General features: G+C 40.0%; 1 protein-coding gene across 1 annotated transcript in view; it reads right to left on the bottom strand.

Moving 5' to 3' along the window:
- The window catches only part of inpp4b (inositol polyphosphate-4-phosphatase type II B), a gene marked incomplete at both ends in the record, with an annotated part of 137,022 nt that extends 120,722 nt beyond the window's left edge, over window positions 1-16,300 (bottom strand). Inside the window, 2 exons of the mRNA XM_080521053.1 lie at window positions 10,584-10,628; window positions 16,216-16,300. Of these exons, the coding sequence (XP_080377179.1) occupies window positions 10,584-10,628; window positions 16,216-16,300 (130 nt within the window). The remainder of the gene's footprint in view (window positions 1-10,583; window positions 10,629-16,215) is intronic.
- Between the last annotated feature and the right edge of the window lie 4,031 nt (window positions 16,301-20,331).

Below are 20,331 nucleotides of genomic sequence, written 5' to 3'. Positions count from 1 at the left end.
TTTATTGTGTTTTGCACTAAGAGGTCTCCTCTTATGGGTGCTACTGCATCTGGTGTTACTGATAGGTCACATTAAAATTTAAAAAAGAAAAAAGAAACCCACAACAAAAACAGAAATGATATTGAAGAACCAGTTAGAAGAAAAAAAAAGTCCTCCTAGGAATTGTCTGTACCCACGTCACAGCTTTTCATACAAATTACAACCAATCTGCAGAATTCTGCAGCCACGACAGCCCGTCTTTATCATCACTCATCATCCGACTCACTTCCTTGTTATTGCTCAAAAAAATACAGATGTGGAACATGTAAAGCTCACATTAACAGCCTTGTTGCTTTACTCCTTCTAATAAATGTCAAGGCATGTGTGCACATATTTCAGACTGTATGTGCTCAGAGCAAAAGATTGTTAACAAATCTATTGTTTCAGGCGTTTTCCCACAAGCTCTGAGAACTGTTGTGATCAAATCACTTCTGAAAAAGAACAATGTATTCATCGATACTCAATAATTACAGACCGATATAAAATGTTCCATTCCTGGCTAAAATTGATTGGAGAATAAATATCTTCCAACAAGTACAGTTGTTTGTTTTTGCTCGTAGCAATTCCTTCTATGCCTCTGAGTCAGGTTTTCAACCACAACACATCACAGAGACAGCTCTTGTCAAAGTCTTCAATGACATGGGTCTGAACACTGACAGTGAGAGAATCCCAGCTCTGGTTTTATTTGATCCTATTGCTGCATTTGTCAGAGTTGACCATGGCATTCTGCAACATTGACTGGAACACTGGGTGGGCATCTCCGTCACAGCACTATGCTGGTTTAAATCCCATCTAAAGGAGGACTTACAGTACATGTGGAGCTCAAAAAGGCTCAGTCCTGGGCCCACTCCTGTTGAACATCTACATGCTGCTACTTGTGCACCCTTTGGATAATAACAAATTATGTGATCATAATTGTGTAGATGGTGGATTAATATCACTCTCACCCAAGAAGACTACAGTCAATGAGTGAATGTATATGAATGGATATCTACACATATTGATTCAAAACTCCAGTCGTCACAAACATCACAAGTTGACCGTCTTGTTCCAGTCTTGTTCAATAAAGCATGCATTTATTTTATGTTGTACAGTATCTTCGACTCATAAACTTTTCAGCACTTTGGTTTGTTCTCTTGTTTTGGTATTTAGCTTTTTAATTGTTGGTTTATACCTTTTCTTGGTTTATTCATCTTTCGAATTGCTTTTGCCAACTGCTTATTTTTTATTGATGTAAAACACTTTGAATATAATCGTTGCTGAAATGTATACAACTAATGTTGCCCTGTCTTGCTGCGACAACATTATGCATTTTGGGCCACAAAAAACTTCTGCAAACCTGAAGGAACTTAGACATTTTGTAATTGAGTTGTCTACCTTTGATATGGAAGGTACTATATCTCCACAAGCCAGTAAATCTGAAGAAAGGGAGCTAAGAGTTCACGTTGCCATCTTCACCGTGCTGGAAGATGATAATGATGATCATGTCTGAAATGTTCTGGATAAGGAGGCACCATTGGGATGCACGAGACGGTGGGTGTCTGCACAACCTTTGCATATCTCTTTCGTCGCTTGTATGCCATAGACATTGACAAGCCAAACCAGCCGGTGTAAAAAACTACTGGTCCATTGTAAAAGAGGAAGGCCCATCCCACCCTCACCAACTACTGACATGCATGTAAGTTGTCAGTTCACTATATATCAGTGTTTTAAATGTCAGTGCTTGTGGAAAGATGATGAAATGCTTCGTTGTATTTGTTTTTCCTCATAAGATATTTCTCATGCACCTGTTTTCTTTATTCAGTTAAACATAATGTACATACTGATAGTTATTTCAAGAGTTGCAATTCTGTAACTGAAATTTTGAGAACTTTTCTGCTGCTGTGAATTACCCTATTTGGAAACGTTGTCTTTGTTTAGTGAACGTAGACCATTAATCTGCTAAAATAGTTGAGGTCCTGCTTCTCTTGCTGTCAAAAATATATTGTATATGTTCTGTACTTAACAACAACAACAACAACAACAACAACAATAATAATAATAATAATTTAATTTCTAATGCCCTTTTCATTTAAAAATCTCAAAGCACTTGAAGAAAGACCTTAGATTGTACAGTGACCATTGAATCTTACACCGAAAATAAGCAAATGAGAGCATTGTTAGAGTTTATAGAGAAACTAGATTTTTTTTTTTGTCAAAAAGTAATGAAAAACATGAGAACATTTAAAAAGTCAATGTATTTATGTTTCCATGATTTTGAGTTTTCTCAGCATTTTCATGTTTATAATGCAGGAAAAAGGAAGTGACCTTGTGCTGTTCCTCAGTTCAGTGATACAGCTGACTTTCAGAAAAGTCCCGGTAGTTCAACATGTATTTCTTACCCTGTGGAGGCGGAGAATGAGGAGACAGACGAAGGAGTCGAGTTGCTTTTCCTTTATTTTCTCCAACCGTCTGACAGTTCACCTGTCAGATAACCAACCCCCAGTGTCACCGCACAACCCCTTATAAACACCTCCCACTATCAACACCACACCACGTGACCGACACACCCACTCCATTCTGCTTGGGAGAACCTCCCCCTCAGGTGCACACCACAACCCCTTGATTTATGCCCCTGCTCTGATCCATGCTTTGGTCATGTAGATCGACAGAGTTATCTATGCCCTGACATACAGCCTGGAAGGTGGGAGTTATATACGGAGATGTGTGTATTTTACAAACTGTAATTGTTTGTGAAAGCTTGATACAGACAGGCTTTTGTCACATCTCAAGGGTTAATAACCTTATATACACTAGTATATTTGGCAAATGCTGCATTTCTTCCCATTTAGTCCAAAGTAATTGTGAACTGATGAAATTAATGAAGGACAGTTATAAACAATAAGGGCATGGTTTTGCCCTGTTGCTATGGCAAAGCCTCCCTTTCTCCTCAGCACTTGATTGATATAAATACATAATAATTTCATAAAGAGCCCATTATCAAACATAAAGTGATGCTGCTACACAGTCATACACAAGGTACTTTTTATGTGAAAATTAACATAAAGAGCAGAATTGAGCTAATCTGTAGTATTTCAGAGGACTTCAGAATGAATGTTTCCAATTGAATGGATTTTCACATTAGAAATTGTTATCTAAAAACTCTCCAATGGACTATATTATGCAAAATGACACAAAAGGTTTTTTTTATCTGCGCTGAATTTTAAAATCATGGGCCTCAAAACCTCCTCTGATCCCTCGTTAGGGTAAACGTGCAAATCAGATCCATTAGACTCCATATTTTGAGAGGCAGAAAAATGTATTATCTTAGTCTAAAAGTGTTGTGAAATTTTGTTTACACTGTCAACATATCCCAACACGTGACATCAAGTACATAATCTGATAAAATGCAGGCTCAAATCTCAACGATCGCATTTAATACATACAGAGCGCTGCCATAATTTGAAGCCAATACTCACACAAAACTTGATATGGAATACTGCAGATGAGTCACTGAGTGTCCCTATCAGTCATCTGTGGGGATAGATATTCCACTCGCCAGAGGGATCTTCCCTTCTGCACAGTTAGCCGCAGCCAGACTGCTGATTGAAATGGGAATAGGTGCCCAACCATGCATCACTGGACTGGGTCTCTTACAGGGATGTGACACTCGGACTGACCCTGTAAGGTCAGCGTTGTTATGACGCTAGGTGGGGATGGCAGGAAGGGGAAATGGAGAGTGTGACAGAGGGAAAGGATGAGAGAGTTCCTCAGAGATACATTAGAGTTTGAGGAAGGAAATCTAAGAGTGAGAGTGGAGAGGGGCATTGATGGGGGGGTGGGGGGTATTAAAATGATTCAAACTACAGACTGAAAGCACAATGTATGCATGGATTTTCTGTTATTTATTATTGTATTGCCCGTCTTTGCTTAGGTGAAAATCAATCTAAACACAATGCGACTTGCAGTTTCAGTCCAGTACCTCCACTGCTAAAGAGCCCCGGGACCGATTCCTAAATCACCATAACAATTCAGCAATTGGAGTAATAATGTTTGCCCATCCTTGGAGGCTTCAATTACTATGCTGTATTTATTTTGTGTGATTGGAATATGCCAAGCTCTTTCAAGATGAATTCGGTGAAAATGAGTTTTAATGCAGTCGGCCTCTGTGACCCTACAATGAATCTAAATTCCATTTAATCGCAAGGGGAGCCCCGGGACTTGCCACGCAAGACAAATATGCACTCATCTGCTGAAGACGCTTATTCATCATGATAATTATTTCAATGCTTCAATTAATTTGACAACATTATTTGCCCACGCCACTGCCTTGCACACCTGTTTGCCAGTGGGTCTGGGGAAAATGAGGAGAAAATTACAGCTGTCTTGTTGTGATAAATATGTTTTTAACCTTGTGAACACTGATACATGCCATCCATATAAATTTAGAGAAAACTCGTAATCTTACAATGTTAAATCAATGTAAAGGCTTAAACGTCTCTCAACGGTTATTTGGCACGTCACCCCAAGTTTGAATGAAATCGTTGTGAATGGTGTGCTTCAAAGTACATCTGTGAAGCGGTAATTTACAGTGAACAGGAACCTTCTGTTCCTGGGAATTAGAGGAGTATTTATATCAACGTTTGATTTTTTTTTTTTATTGTTGTTTGTTTTGTTGTTGTTCTCTTCGTTAGTTTTTTTGTCTGTTGATGTTTTGTTTTTGTAATTAGGGACCTCGCCAACGGCTGGGGTCATTTTTTGTTAATTTTTTGGGGATCTATACCTTTGTAAATAGTAAAAAAAAAAAAGAAGAAATAAAAAAGAAATATACTAGTAATAGGATAATCTTTGTAATGAAGTCAACTTTTGCTTTCATGGCGAGATCGAATCACATCCATAATTCATGAAAAAAACAAATCATACAAGATTTCTCTGAAGAATCACAAGCAAAGTGTATGAAACATTGACAGCTCTAAGAGGTTGCTATAAAGATAATTTTGTGAGCAGAATGCAATTAGATAGCTGTATGCCAACATGTGCATTAGATGCTGTGTACACTTTATTTATACATCCATTTTCTCCTTATAGCTGCATAGTCTTTATAGGTTCATAGCAGCAATTTGAAGAGCAATGAAGCCCGGACTTCTTTGTTGCACACAACTTATTTCAGTTGTTGCTCTGAAAGGTCCCCAATCCACGCCCAGCCCAAACCGGAGATGTAATCTTTCCAGCAGGTCCGAGGCTGACCTTGGGACGTCTCCCAGTCGGATGTGATTGGTGAACTACTATCGGGAGGCAACCAGGGGACATTCTCATCAGATGGCTAAAACTCCTCAACTGGCTCCTCTCAATGTGGAGCAGGACCGGCTCGTCTTCAAGTCTCTCCCGGATGGCTGAACGGGCTCAGTCTACCACAAAGTGCCATGCAGAGAAAACCCATTTCTTACTGCAATTTGTGGTGTCATTCAATTGGTTCAATTAGTCACTCTTTGGTCCAATTCTTTTTTAATTGGGACGACCACTCCAGTCTGCCAGTCTGAAAGGACTGTGCCTGTGGTCCATTGCAATATTGTATAGGAGCCTGTCAACATTTCTGAAATTGCTATGTACAATATTCTAAATGTATACCTGGAAACTGGTGAAAATATAGATACATGAAATGATTTGGAGGCAGATTCACAGCTCTCCGGCCTGATCGTCTCAGGGATGGCGATCTAAACAGTGGGGGCGCAAACAGAAACGGCCTCGTTGTCACTAATATTCAACCTGGATTGCTGGACAAAGATGCTCAGTACCTCAGGTGGTGACTGGAAATATATACAGCCAGAAGTTGTGAACTGCATTGAAGTGAGAGTTCAGAAAGGTCTTCTTATTGCTAAAAGTAAAGGCAATTCTGAAATATACTGGGAGCCAAAGAAGAAATTCAGAACTTGAGCAATAATTTGTGTTTGTTTGGCCTCTGGTGAAGTGCTGCTGATGCAATCTGAACACACTGTAATTTATGGATATTTTGTTTATCTAAACATGCATATGGAAAGTTACAGCAGTCCAGACGGGGCGTAATAAAAGTGTGATTGACAGTCTCTGTGGGATAACATTGGTCTGATTCGATGAAGGCTGTGGAGATGTAACTGCTGTAGTTGTGTGTTTTAGTGTCAACAAACTGGTTGGCATGGCTTAACTCATAACGCACCCAGTATCAAAAGAGCTTCTGTATTTAACTCAGAATATAAACACAGAGTGTTAAAAGAGAGAGGACTTGCTTCCACAAAAACAGACCTGTGTACCCCGAAAAGCAATTTGAGTCTTTGAGGTAAAGCAGTGGTTGTGGATCACAACAAGATAAATAATTAAGCATTGATAAAAGACATAAATGGAAAAATTCTCTCTGTGACTCTTCCCACCAAGATGCAGAAGTCATAGTTTTAAATTATCTGGTATTTTAGGAGTCAGAAACATGTGCACCATTTGAATTTCTCCAGCGAGCTTGTTTGTTGGGCTCATGCAGTCTGAGTAGAAAGGCCATACTTCATCTCAGGTTCAATGGCACAGAGTCAAAACAAAAGCCAACAAATAAATAACCTAATTTTTATCTCAAAAATGTTTTATTCAAAGTTGCATGATTAAAACACTGATAAACAGTTCAACACTATAATCCAGAGAGGAGCTGACTTCTATCTACAGTCCAATGAGTGGTTTTGTGTAACAATAATTGAACATTTTGAGCTTTACTGAACTAGTTTAGGGTATTAAACGCACCAAGGTAAATCAAGTTCAGCAGGAAGAAATGGTGCACTATAGTTGATTGTTTGTGTTTAGTGTTGCACTTCCAACAACTGCAGGTCTCATGAGGTGTCCCGTACAAAACAGAAGAGGCAAACATATATTTACTTTTATGATATATTTGTAGACTATTTTAACACAACAGAATACATTACTGCTCGCAAAATTACCCACCTTTATGTCATCATGAGTAAAACTACAGCAGCGGCTCCTTCATCATAACCATCAAGTGCAACTTCATTCCCCTAAATACCATGTCTGTCTACAGTTATATCAGCAAAAGTTAATTGGTCAGAACGTCAGTGCTGGGGAGGTTGAGCATGGCTTCTCACTACATGCTCACATCCACATGTGAAAACAGTTGTAACTAATTATACTAAATATATATTCCTCACCTAGTTGTCAGAGTTTTGCTATTAATTAAAATTAGATGCTTTTCAACCATTCTTAAATCGCTGTACTGGATTCCAGCAGGATTTAGTAACTAATCCTGCTCGTCTATAAAGTAAGAATGACTCATATGCATTGAAAATGCTTAAAAGCTGCCAATTGCTTCAATCACACAGCTCGCTGGGTCAACTGAATATCCAGACAAACTGATTTTGGTTTCTGTGACCCGAGTTGTTGGAGCAACCTGCAGGGTTTCAAAAAGCAGCATCAGAACATGTTTTTATATGGTTGTCTAACAATAATTAATACCTTGACATTCATTTGCCCAGAGTACAATTCTTTTTAATTCATTTGCAGTTATAAAGCAGTTTGTGAGTGGTCCTTTCCTTTATTTGTGTCTATTACCATTTTATTTTGTACTACACTGAGCATGCCGCATGACTGGGTACGGCTTGGGTGCAAATTTTCCTAATGCAAACAAAAGCTTACAAACTAGGTAGCAACAGCTGAGGGAATCTGACTGTATTATAAAGACTTTATAAGGAACATTTACAATGTTAACTTTCCCTGGCTTTTGACTGCAACTGCAACAATATGTCTCTATCTTTGTCAAGGATGCTTTTTTTGTTGTTAGTAAAATCAATGAATGAAAAGAAAAGGGTTTCTCAACAAGTAATTTATTTGCATTTAATTAAGAACTTTATAAATCAGTGATTGTGAACCTTGTTTTCCTGGAAACTCATCAGATTTCTTCTAAAAAAGGCTGTTGACTTCTCAGATCTCTGATTTGCCAAAACTTTATAGCAAGGCCAAATACTAAGACTTGATGTCTATATTGAATATCACCATTCAAAACTGGAAGTCCTAGATTTAATAGGTGGTGGTACCTCATTTGACAGCAGTTAACTGAATCAAAAATGCTTCAGCTCAGCCAGTCTTTAGCTCAATAGATGGAGACTCTATAGATCTATACTTGTGTTGGTATAGGGTGAGACAGTGCATTTTGGCTGCTCTCTTTCAGTCACACAACACAAATTCTTGTGATTTGGTGCAAATTTTACAGTATGTTGAATGCCTTTCTTAATGAGACCTGAGCAGTTGAGGGGTAAGAGCCCTGCTCAGAGAACTATACCGACCCAATGGCAGTAGAATTCAAATAAACTCACTTCTCTCACATCTGGGCCAATAATTCCCCCTATGTCAAGACAGAGAACAACATGCTTTTGCAAGAAAACAAACTTTAGCAAACCTCAGTTTTATAATTTATCAGCACTCAAAACCTTTTTCCCAGCAGTGTTGTGAAGTGAAGGGGCATTTTTTTGGCAAAGCTTTATAAGTGCATCAGGTTTTGGAGAGGGCACAGTTTCTTCTACGATGTCATGCCTTGGACATACAATACTATATTTTACATGTGATGGACACAAAGCCAGAAATGATAACCACTTTTGCATTTTTGTTTGTTTTTTCAAACCTGATTACTTTCTTCTTGATCTTTTTTTTTTTTCTCTTACTCCATATGTTGTGATTTTGAATCTGGCTCAATGCCCACTTGTAAGGAGAGTAGACATAGTCATACTAAATTATCTCCATTTATGGGACATTTGTAAAACTGTAATAACTACTACCTAAAAACTCTGAACTGACTTTGTCACCACTTCCACTCTTGAGCACCTCAACAATCTCATATTTCCTCGCCACAGTTCACATCAGCAGATATTGTGTTTCATATAAAGTTTGACAGCTCCCTGCAAACAACTCTTTTTGCAATTATTAGCTTTTATGTAGTTACTTTTTCTGCCCTACTGGTAATGATTAATGCCGTAGGGCTGCCAAACATAATCATCATCATCACAATATCACCATGTGACATATTTCACATTTCCAGGCAATGTGCGTTCATGCTCTGCATGTCAACATATTTGGCCCGAGACAGAGACCTATGGCTCTAGATGGCAATCCACTAAGTGGATGTGACTGTGTGAGGTCATAATGTGTGTGGAGAGACACTATGACAGGTAATATTACATGAAAAAAACATAAAAAAGAGAGCAAAATTTGGTGAAAGAATAACTCGTGGCTAACCTGTAAGTCCTATCAGGCATAACTTTGATGAGGTCATTGGTAATTTGCACTACTCAGTGTTTCGCTGTCATTCTAGACAACACTTGTGTTTCTACCTGCAGCGCCTCCAAGTACAGTATATTACTATTTTTCAAGTTGCGCAGAAAGGGCTGAGCCAGACAAGATGTTTCCGCATCATATTCCACTTCATCAATTCAACATTATTTGATACCTGGTGGCCACTGGGCAGAAGCACAAAAAATAAGGAATAAAGTGGAGAAACTGCTCTGCTTCTAAAATGCTGCTGGCAGGAACTGCAGATCCACATATGATAAAAATAAACAAACAAACAAACATAGCCAATTTCCAACTCCCACCGCCACAAAAATCCATCAAAATCCTCTCCTTTATCTTTAAGCATGGATCGTCTTGCACTTCTGAAAAAGTATCACACATAGCATTTTCACCAAATATCCTGCAGCCCTAAAAGATAGGCTAAGTTTTACTACGAAATTAGCACTTGGAGAAATAAGAAGTAGAAAATAGAATACTGACGACTGAATATATAGATGAAACTTAATTCTATGTGTGAAATACACATTGCTGTGAACATTTCTCTTCTCATAATACAGACTATAACCCAGGTCTCCACAATCTATTTCAATGCACATATCTATGTCGCCCATGTAATGGCAAGTTGAAGAATTCTCAGGCATTGAGTTGCTGTTGCAGTGCAAACGCTAATAGGAAATGAAGGTCATTACATGCCATGAGAGTCAAGTGTGTGTAAAATCCTCTTTACTCATAGTGTTGAGACTTCTAGAACAGAAACCTTCATGATACATTAATACAGTGATGTCCATTCATTTTAATGTCGGAGACCAGAGGAACAATAGTTTGGTTTATAGCTTATTAGAAAGAGAAAAGTAGCAGGTCACCAGTATAGAAACTACATGTGAATATCTCAATAAAATGTTGCAACGGACGATCTCATCATTCTGTCAAATGTTTTCTCTGTGCTGAGCTTCTGTTGTCATTTGCATGAGAGTGGGAAAAAGATGAAATAGGAGAGCTGGAGGATTGGCTAAAACTTGTGTTCGACTTCATCGCTGTTGTGAGCCACTGCTGAGCATGTGTTCACCAAAAAGTGGATAATTTGGCATTTATTTTAGCAACAAGAGCAGAGTTGGACTTTTGTTTTCTCTGGGCCACACTAAAGAGGTTTGACATCACCTTGCAGCCCTTTAAGACAATGAACGTTGATAACCTTCATTTGTTACATTACTGTGAAGTGAAATTACCCTGAAAACATTTGAGTAACCAGGACTTACCGAGGCTGAACTCGACTCGCGGAAGCCTGGGCAACAAACACACACCTGTGAGAACAGAAAGACAAGAAAAAAAAAAAAAAAAGGTAAAGCAGGGGAAAACTTAACATTGGAAAGAGAGAAAATACCAGAAAATCAACTTCAGGTGCTGCAGTTTTTTCTTACCTTCTAATTGGGATAAAGTGGTCATTAGTGATCAATTTAATTAACTGATGAAATGTGACACAATACCAAAAATACCAGTGTCAATTTGTCTAAGTTCACACTATTTGTTGTTTTGGATCTAGAATTGAAAAAGAAAAAAGATGTTCAATCCATTGAATGAAGTATGCTTCAAGCTCGGGAAATCAATTAATGTCTGGTGACTCTAAATGTTCACTTTTGCTTTTACTGACACATAAACAATAATCACATGGATGAAGGTCTGGGGGGGTTACAAACCCATCACCACATGCTTATGCTCCGTCCCTTCATTTCATTTATTGGTTCTGTCATAGGCATTATGAACACAAGAGGGTGTTGTAAGCCTCAAGCATTAAAAAAAAAAAATCTACATATTCACATTTACAGTATACATGGTTTACAAATCTGCCAGCTTAATAGATTAAGTCGGGGAATATAAAATGACAAGAAATTGAAAAAGTGATGAAATCCCAATGAATCTTTTCTAAATCAACTGTCAAAATGGCAAAGACAGAATAAAACCAAATAACCAAAGAGAGAGAAGGAAAAAAATCAATGTGAAGTTCTTTACAAACACAATAGGATCTTTGTGTCAGAACACAAGTTTCTAGTCAATAGTTGTCCTTGAGGTTTAGGGCCATAGTGATGAGTTGAGGACTGACTGCTTCTATCATCTACCACTACTCTCATTCAACACATGAGCCCGATACAAGCATCCAAACAGGAAATAGATGAAACACCTGCAATACGGTGCAACATGTACTGCAGTTTCATCATAGGTAAATGGCGTTTCCCTCTACCTGGGGTGCTTGGACACAATTGGCCTTTCTCAGGCTCATCAACTACACTAATGGCGCATGGACACTCGATGCTTACTGATGTATGGGAGCCAAACAACTTCAGGTAATAGCCATTTTATGTATTGAGGACCTTTCACAATCATAAAATTATTTAGTTATACTCGAGAAATTCAGTCATTGTGGTTTATCAACAGCTTTACCTGCATATCAGGTCAGCCGATTTGCATGACCTTTTCATCACCACGTAAATTTCCATGGTATTTGTGTTCAGTAAATGTCTTTCTCAACAATATGGAGCTACACAAGATCACATGCATTTAATAACTCATGTTATGGTTGAAGAATAATTTAAATACAGTTTTTTCTTTGGTCTTTGTTGTATTCTATTTTATGTTCATTTAAATGCATGCAAAATGAACAATGCTACCAAGATTATTAACAAACACACTGAATTATGTAAATCATAAACACTAGCCGGCGTTCCGTTGAGGGTTTGTTGCCATCGGAGGCCAAACAAAGCCCAAAGCAAAGCAACTTGACAAAAACATGAGACATTTGTAGTGCATTTCAAACTTTGACAAGTATGTTGGAGAAATTGTACCTAAAACTTGAGTTTTGCTTGTGTTATCTCACATTGTATGGGAGTGGGCCCTGTCAGCTGCCATATTCGTCAAGACAGACTACATTTGAATAAACAGGCTTATGCAAACTTCTCGCAATATCTGTTATGCATACAAGTACAGTAAACATCTAATTAATCAAGCGCAAATAACTGAGATACATAAGCAAGTAAGCACGCACGCACGCACACACGCACGCACACACATACACACACACACACACACACACTCATACAAATAGGCAATTATGGATGTAAATAGAGTTTCAGTGTCACTGCCTGGTTTCCGCATTACTCTCATCATCATCCCCATTCCTCAGGGGTTATGTCTCCTTGTGTTGTCACCACTAAGGCTTCCTCATGAGAGCTGATGAAAGTTTAATAAGCTGGAAGACATGTTGCATGGTGGCGACAGAGAGCCCTTTAGCTAGGTGGGCTGAAACAGACAGCTGTTGTTGTCCCATCGCTGGAGCAATGTTATCATATGGGACTGTCACTTGGTTACATTGGAAGACTCCATCTGTGCGAGACACCAACTTATCTTGAGAGGGTAGGAAGTGGAGGAAAATGCATGTCGCTGCAGAAATAATTAAAGATAAGGAGTAAAGCTAAGTCTAAGTCTGATAGGGGCTGGGGATACTGATCATGAAACACATGGCTGAGCAACTGAATGTGTTTGATAGTGAGGCAGGGGGAGGACTGAATTTCAAAGCTGTCTTAATTTTAAAGTGAAGCTTGTTGGTAGACTGTCAAGTATTTATAGAAGGATCATGCCAGATGCTTTGATTATGTGACAGACAACACAGGTTATGTTGCATCCTTCAGAATACAGACATGACGGTTGTCAGCCATGCGCCACAATACCAAACCGTCACTCTCTCGCACCATATGCAAATCAAACCTTATTAAAATCACTGGCAAATTTATGTAAATGCAACTAGATGGCAGGACACCTGTTATGTACACCTTCATGTCAGGCCACAGCGTGTTATTGACATCGTGATGAGATTCAGGCTGACCAAAACAAATACAGCCTAATGACACTAATTAGCTATCACATGACAGAGGGCTGAGCCGCCTGTGCTGCCCGTCTTCAATCATATCTCCTCGAGCATGTGAGACAAACAGCTTCAGTGCGTTGATGAGAGTGTGGAGAAAAGTGGCACAGGTGTGGTATTTATAATCGATATCCGTTGGCATTATGAATATGGTAATGAGCTCAGCAAGGCGGCAGGCATGCAGCACATGCAGATGTAACTCCCAGAGGGGCCCAAAGCAAATGAGGTGTGCCTGCCCGATATACTGCAGTTTCATCTGGCTCTGGAAATAACAGCACAGCCCCGCTGTACATTCAGTCAATCAGTCCCCTGTGTCTGTGGGTGGTATCAGTGGGGGAACGGCACGATGAAGGGAGATGAGAGGGTAATTCATAAGGATGTGAGGAGACTTGGTGATTTCTCTGGAATGACATAGTTAATTAATGTAGAGGGATGTAGATTGTCCCTTCTCACTGGCGAGCTTCCCCAATAACCATGCAGAGCGATAACTACTTGAAGGGGTTAGATTTTACACAAGATTGCTTATTCTTAAATCAAAAAAAGTTAACTAGATCTGAATGCTGACACAACTCCTGTCCCGATCGTACATAACCAGCTCAAGTCAGAAAATCAAGCAATTTCCAAAAAGAGCTTTGATAAACCACCTAGGTGAGTGTGTAGTACAAATTCCTAATAACTTCTACTTATCCTCTTCATGAATAGATATTACATATAAAAGCCCACGCCTCCGAACAAATCCTGTTCATATTCTGAATATCATCTCCTTTAAGATTTTTGAAGGTGATACAAGAAATTCCCTTTTGTGGCGAGCTCAAGATGTGCTTTGGCTGCCTTTTCATGTTTGCCGTCACCTCTGCTTATCCCCACTGCAACATGCACACAAATCCACACCACACACTAATTGCAATGTGTCATTCCCCTAAGTCCTTTTATCCAACCTAGCATTACCTAGGCCCTCTCTTTCCTGGAGTTCTAAAAAAAACACCTGCACATCTTTTCTCATGAGTCAGTCATCAGCCAGGCTAACATACCTCCGACTCAATTGATGTTTGCGTGGACAGGCATCCCATTAGGACAAGTGGTACTGAATGGGAGAGTGAGTTATCGTCACATTACTGCTGGTGGGAGATTGAGAGGGGACAGATGGTTTTGTTGCCAGCGTTTAATGAAGTGTTGTGAATCAGTTGGATGTGCTGAGGAGGTTTCAACTGTCACGCCAATGGGAGATGCAAAGTGGAGGGTTAACCAGGGCATGGAGCGAGACATTTGCTCCACAATGGTTTGGTAGAGTGAAGCCTTGTGCACTGAAAGTTTTATCAATCATATTTAGCACCGTCTGAATACCTGCACTCTTGTGCGCAAACCATGGTTTAAATAGTTAATAGCATCATCCTATCTCTTGTGGTGGGGAGTTTATAAAATGCCAATTCAGCTCCACCTTAATAAGACCTGAGTAGTACCCACTTTGGTCCCATTCTTGTCTCCTGCCATGAGAGAGGAGATAAACTATTTCACCTTGCGACTGATAATGTCGGGTTGTCAACCTGTCTGTTGTGCCCAACATGGTAATTATGAGCCGTCGCTCTCCCCTATTTGTCTTCCAGGATGCTTAAGGAAAACAAAGCAGAGGTTCAGTGAGGTGTTTGTCATTAGAATTACACTCCCACATCTGTTCTCTTGTAAACCGTGCCCCTGAGTTCTTAAAAGTACAGTGGTACGTGTTTTCTATCAAGTCACAACAATTAAGAGTGCTCCTATCTGTTCTGTTCTATGTATCAATGTGAGAAATACATACAACACATTTCCGTTTTCCGACATGTGTACACTTGCATGTGTGTAACTGCTGATGTAAGTTGCTTCATGCTGTATCTGGGAGGCTCGGAGACAAGGCCTTATGAATCGGGTTTTCACACATTCTTGTACCGCTCCTTTCACTTATTCCCACGGGGAAGAAGATGCTTTTCAGTTTGCATGTGAATGCAAATGCTTAGCGGCGCTGCATGCGGTGTCTGTTCTTTTAGTAAGCAAAGGTATTAAACTTGGAGAGCAGGATTTATGCCATCGTTGATATAGATAATCTCCTCAGCATTCTCCTCTGGTGATGGGCACGAAGACGTCTAGTTTGCCTCTGCCACTACTCATTAAAAACAACATGTTCAGGCTTCATGGAATATGACTGCAGTGAAAATGCAACTGTTCTTTTCACATACACACAAGACACCAACAGGCACAAACATCTGAATAATATTATACAAACGTACAAACAATGTATTTTTTATTTTTTATTTTTTTTAATATTTAGTACAAGGTAGGGACTGTGGCCTTACAGGACTATGTGATTTCAGTTCAATAACAGTAAATAACAGTAAACTAGAAATCTGCAGTAATGCAGATGGTAAGCTTTTAACTCCTTTTTCAGGAATGTTTTGTGGTAACACATCAAAAGGAAGTCCTCAAAACATCTGGTTATCAACACCTGCCAATGGCTGAGAATTACTGAGGATGTTAAATATTTCACAAGAATCAGGTGATGATAAATTAGGTTTTTTTTCCATGTAGAACAATTGATCTTTTTTTTTATAACCACAGAGTTGTCCAGGTAACACAAAAAGACTGCACTGAACTCAGCCAACTTGGATATAGATCATCAAGCATTTAAAATTCTTTCCCACTCCCACTTTTGCTGCTCCCTCCACCCTTTGATTTCCCCCCTCCTCCTTATCGCACTCTCCCTCCCTCTCCCTCTCTTTCACAGTGTTCTGTATGTGTGTTGGCACAAGAAACAACCTCTGCAAACACAGAGGGAAACTGCAGAAAACTACAAATCATCTGGACAAGCATACACGGAAACAGGACACAGGAGCCGGTCAGTTACTGGGGCAGACAGGCTGTTACAGAGTTACACTACTGAAGGAAAGACAAAGCAGACAGATTAAGACACAGTCAGACAGCACAGTGCGGTGCAGTAAGCTCACCGGCAGCGCTCAGTCCTTCAGGGTTGGCGCTCAGCTCCTTCATGTCAACCATGCAGTGTCCCAGGTGCTGGGTGCCGTCCTCCATCTGTCCAGCTTGCCTCGCAGTTCTCCCTCCTGCCCCCCCATCTCCTCTCCCACCTCCTCCACGAAACACCACAGTCCAGTCCAGTTCCCCTACTTACACGCTGCCCGCTAAACAGAAAAGCTGTCACAAAGATAGCAATCCGCTCGCCTTGCTTTCTCGCTGCCTCACAGCGCGCTCTCTCTCAGCATTAGGGATGCCTTTTGGAAACTAATATGGAAGAGAGGGACCAGCGAGGGACCTGGAGCAGTGGCGGGAGGGAGGAGGCATGAAGGGAGGGAGAGGGAGAAGGAGAAGGAAAGGGAGGAGTGATGAGGGAGTGAGACTTCGAATGAAAGAGAAAGCAGGACAGAATTGATGTTATGTGAGATACATGACTTTATCCATCCATCTCAGGCTGTCAGTTGAGCACCTGTACTAGACAGCAGAGTGCAACACAGCCAGGCAATCCACACATCTGCCCTCTCTTATTTCCTCCCTGCTCTCCTCCTCTGACTGCACAGCCACTGCTGCATGCATACATGACAGCAGGGGTCCTTCGGATTTTTGACATCAGTCTTCTTCCCCTTTTGCAGCCTCCGCTTGCTACTCCACCACCCCTTTCTTTTTTCGGGCTGCGAAACAATTAGCGAGCATCTGACTGCTGAGCTGCACACGGAGAAGCCAGCGTCACGCGGCGAGTGATTTTGGAAGTTACACTGTACACAAAGACTGAGTGGGAGTCAGAATATAATGGCAAGTATTTAGCGCAGTGTAATGTAATAGCTCAGTGTAATCTCACATGCCAACTTCACCACAGTGGTAAATGTAGAAAAAGGATTGAAAATAAATGTGTCTGCCTCAGAACCTATTCCTGTAGGCTGCTGGGGGAAACAATTGAAATTACTTGAAATTTCAGGCAGACCATTTCAGTTCCAATCAGCAATTATATATCAAGAATAGACTAAAAGGCATTCCATGATTTCCTTCACTCTTTCATGCCATGTCTTCAATACTGCCCTCAGCACCTAGCCTCCCACTCACAGTGAAAGGCGTATTGTTCGTTGTTTGGATACCAAGGCCATGCTGCCTCGGAAAAACCATATCTAACATCAGTGCTAATTTATACCCAGTTGAATGAGAAGTACCTTGTGATCTTGGCACACTAAAGCTGCAGAGCAGGCAGCAGTCGACATCGAGTGGCATGTAGCTATTACCGTAATTCCATATGCATCTTCTCATTCAGTTGTTTTTCATAACATTACATTGTTGATTCTCGTGGAATGCACCACAACTATGAATGTCAACATGTCAAAACATGTTTTCTATATGATATTCCTCAAAATAGTCACACTTTGCTTTGCACCCTCTTAGCATTTTCTCAATGAGCTTCATGAGGTCGTCACTTTGAGGGGTTCATTTGTAAAATGTTTGATCTGGCTCTAACAATCACTAGTCCACAGTCTCTTGCCTTTTATTTAGTGTAAAGTCTCAGGGTGCTGAACTTGGGTTGAAACCATTCATGCATGATAAACTTTCTTATTTAGGTGTCTGGGGCTTCTATCTCCTCCTGGGGGGTTATTAAAGCCACAGTCATCAAAAAAACATGGAACGATGAAGGCATGTTTGAAGGCTGGGACAATGGTTGTAAACAATGAAGCTTTTGGCAACATAAGGCTAAACATTGTGAGATAAGAGGTCTGAATACACGTTTTTTTAAAGTGTAATCAGAGAATATTAGTGTTTGTTAGATGTGAACCTGTTCTTTGCATCACAACTAAGGGAACAGGTTGGAGTATTTAAAGGTTATTGTCCTATCATTTTCATTTTGCTGCTCACTAAGATCACACTAAGCTGTAAATGGCCCCTGATCTAAAATAAAGTTTACACCGCTGAAGTGGTAACTTGTAAAACATTTATCTATTTGCTGATCATGATTAATGTTTTGTTTTATTACAGGTTGGTGACTTCATTTGTTATTTCCATTACTATCTAGTATAAGTTGCTTGTAAGCTGCAAATTGCACAAAATGACAGCATAACCAGTAAATAACTGACAATATATGAAATAGAAAAAACAAACATGTTTTATTTAGGTAAATTAAAATAAAGCATATTCTAAATTTGAAGATTCTGCGACGGCTTCATATTAGACAAAGTGCTGCACTGCAAGAACTTGAAATTGAACAGAGACCATGTTGTGTATCTCATTTCCGTCATTTTGTGTCTGGCTGGACTGGCTACCAAGTCGTTTTCATAGTATGAATTCATTCTAGAGTGCCAACTTTCTGTATTTAGAACTATATATCGTTTATTTTATGTGTTTAGTGTGGGACTTGAGTTTATATTACAGTTAAATATGTCTACTAAAGGCCACAGTTCATACACAAATGGTCTCATGCACCTCCACAATGAAGTGAAATTTCAAAAGAATTAGAATTCAACTATGGCGATCAATTCATGGCAACTGGTTGTTAATTTATAGATAGAATACACATAACAAGAATCAGTTTGACAGCAACACAAGTGTTGAACGGTTATCACTCTCATCCCACAGCCATGATATCTGGTTGGAGTTTTGGTCTTGGGGGGTCTTTTTCTGTGGAGTTTGCAGGTTTTCCTGCCACCATCTAAAAACCACCCATTTTAAAGTTTGTGTCTTTGAAATTGTTCAGTGTAAATGTGGATGTGTGCAGTTGTCCACCCTTCATTGTTTGCCCTATAACGTACTGCAAAACCTGTCCAGAGATTACCCTGACTCATCAGCTCCAGCGTCCGTGACCCCGAGTTAAATAAAGTGGTTTGGATCAGTGAAATACTCAAGACTGTAACAACTGCCAGCTTAACTTGAAGGAAGCAGGATACCTGCTTGTACATATGTAATTGGTTGAAACAAAATATTCGAAAATAATATTTAACAAACAGCAGCCGTCAGACCATATATACTGGAGAGCCACGAGGGCCGGGGAGCCTGTGGAGTTCATGTGCTTTCTTAAAGTGGTTGGTCTGGGTTGGGGTTGGTGCCAAAAACCTAAATGAAGATAAATTGGTCCCTGCAGGAGCAATAAGACACAAGATGAATCCACTCTGCACGAGGAGGTTTCTTCTTCACTTTCTACTACCCCCTCCATCCTCTATCCTTATCCCTTCATCCCTCTGTTGCCACATCCCCCTTGTTTTCCACCCCCTTTACGCAGTAAAACCATCAAGATGAATGGTATCTCCTTCTCCTTTAATGAAAATGTGAGGTCACACACGCACATACACACATGACGAGTGTCCGTGTGTGTGTACATGCAAGAACACCAAAGTGGACACAAGCACAGCAGAGAGTGAAATGGGTGTGTGGCGTGATCCATTAACATTCTAATACGTTTCTTTAAAAGGCGACATGTGTTGTCTTATTAAAGCCTGACTGATAGAGGAGGCTGGAGAAAATCAATAGACAATGCACTAGAGATGGTGAATAGTACAACTACACCGAGGAAAGGAGAAGAAAATAAACATGCCCTTTTTAGCTATTCGGTCCAAAAGCCTGGAGAATAGATCTTCGCATTTACCCATTCCAATAGCACTTGTGGCCCATTACAATTTGAAATACACTCCTTCACAGTATTAACTGAAGAGAGCCGATACCTTAATTTACGATTGAGTTCGGGGTGCATCTGCCAGGCTGAAAAGTTTAGTGCAGGAGGAGATATCCCAATTGATTCTGTCCTCACGATTACCGGGGGTCACTCTTTGGCCTCAGTCAAACCAGCCCACCCCATAAAATAATTCTGTTGATTTATTTGTGCACCACCACAAACTGCAGTTTAATCTGTTGCATGGAGCGTTAAAATTTTGTTTGTGATAACCAAAATTGGCACAGCCACCACAATAACATCAGTGCACCCACCTTCTTGACAGCCACCCCTGCTGGGTGCCCTTTCTGTAAATTTTAATCCGTTTGTCTGGTAAATTTGTGACACAGCTGAGGAAGAAGCCCAGCACACATCGGCTGACAGCAAACAAAAACACTGAGGAGCAGTTTAAATCTGATGGCTTTTTCAGTTT

Source organism: Blennius ocellaris, assembly GCF_963422515.1.
Source record: "Blennius ocellaris genome assembly, chromosome: 3".
NCBI classification, from domain to species: Eukaryota; Metazoa; Chordata; class Actinopteri; order Blenniiformes; family Blenniidae; genus Blennius; species Blennius ocellaris.
Note: the sequence above shows the minus strand (reverse complement) of the source record. Positions and strands in the feature narration are given on the sequence as shown.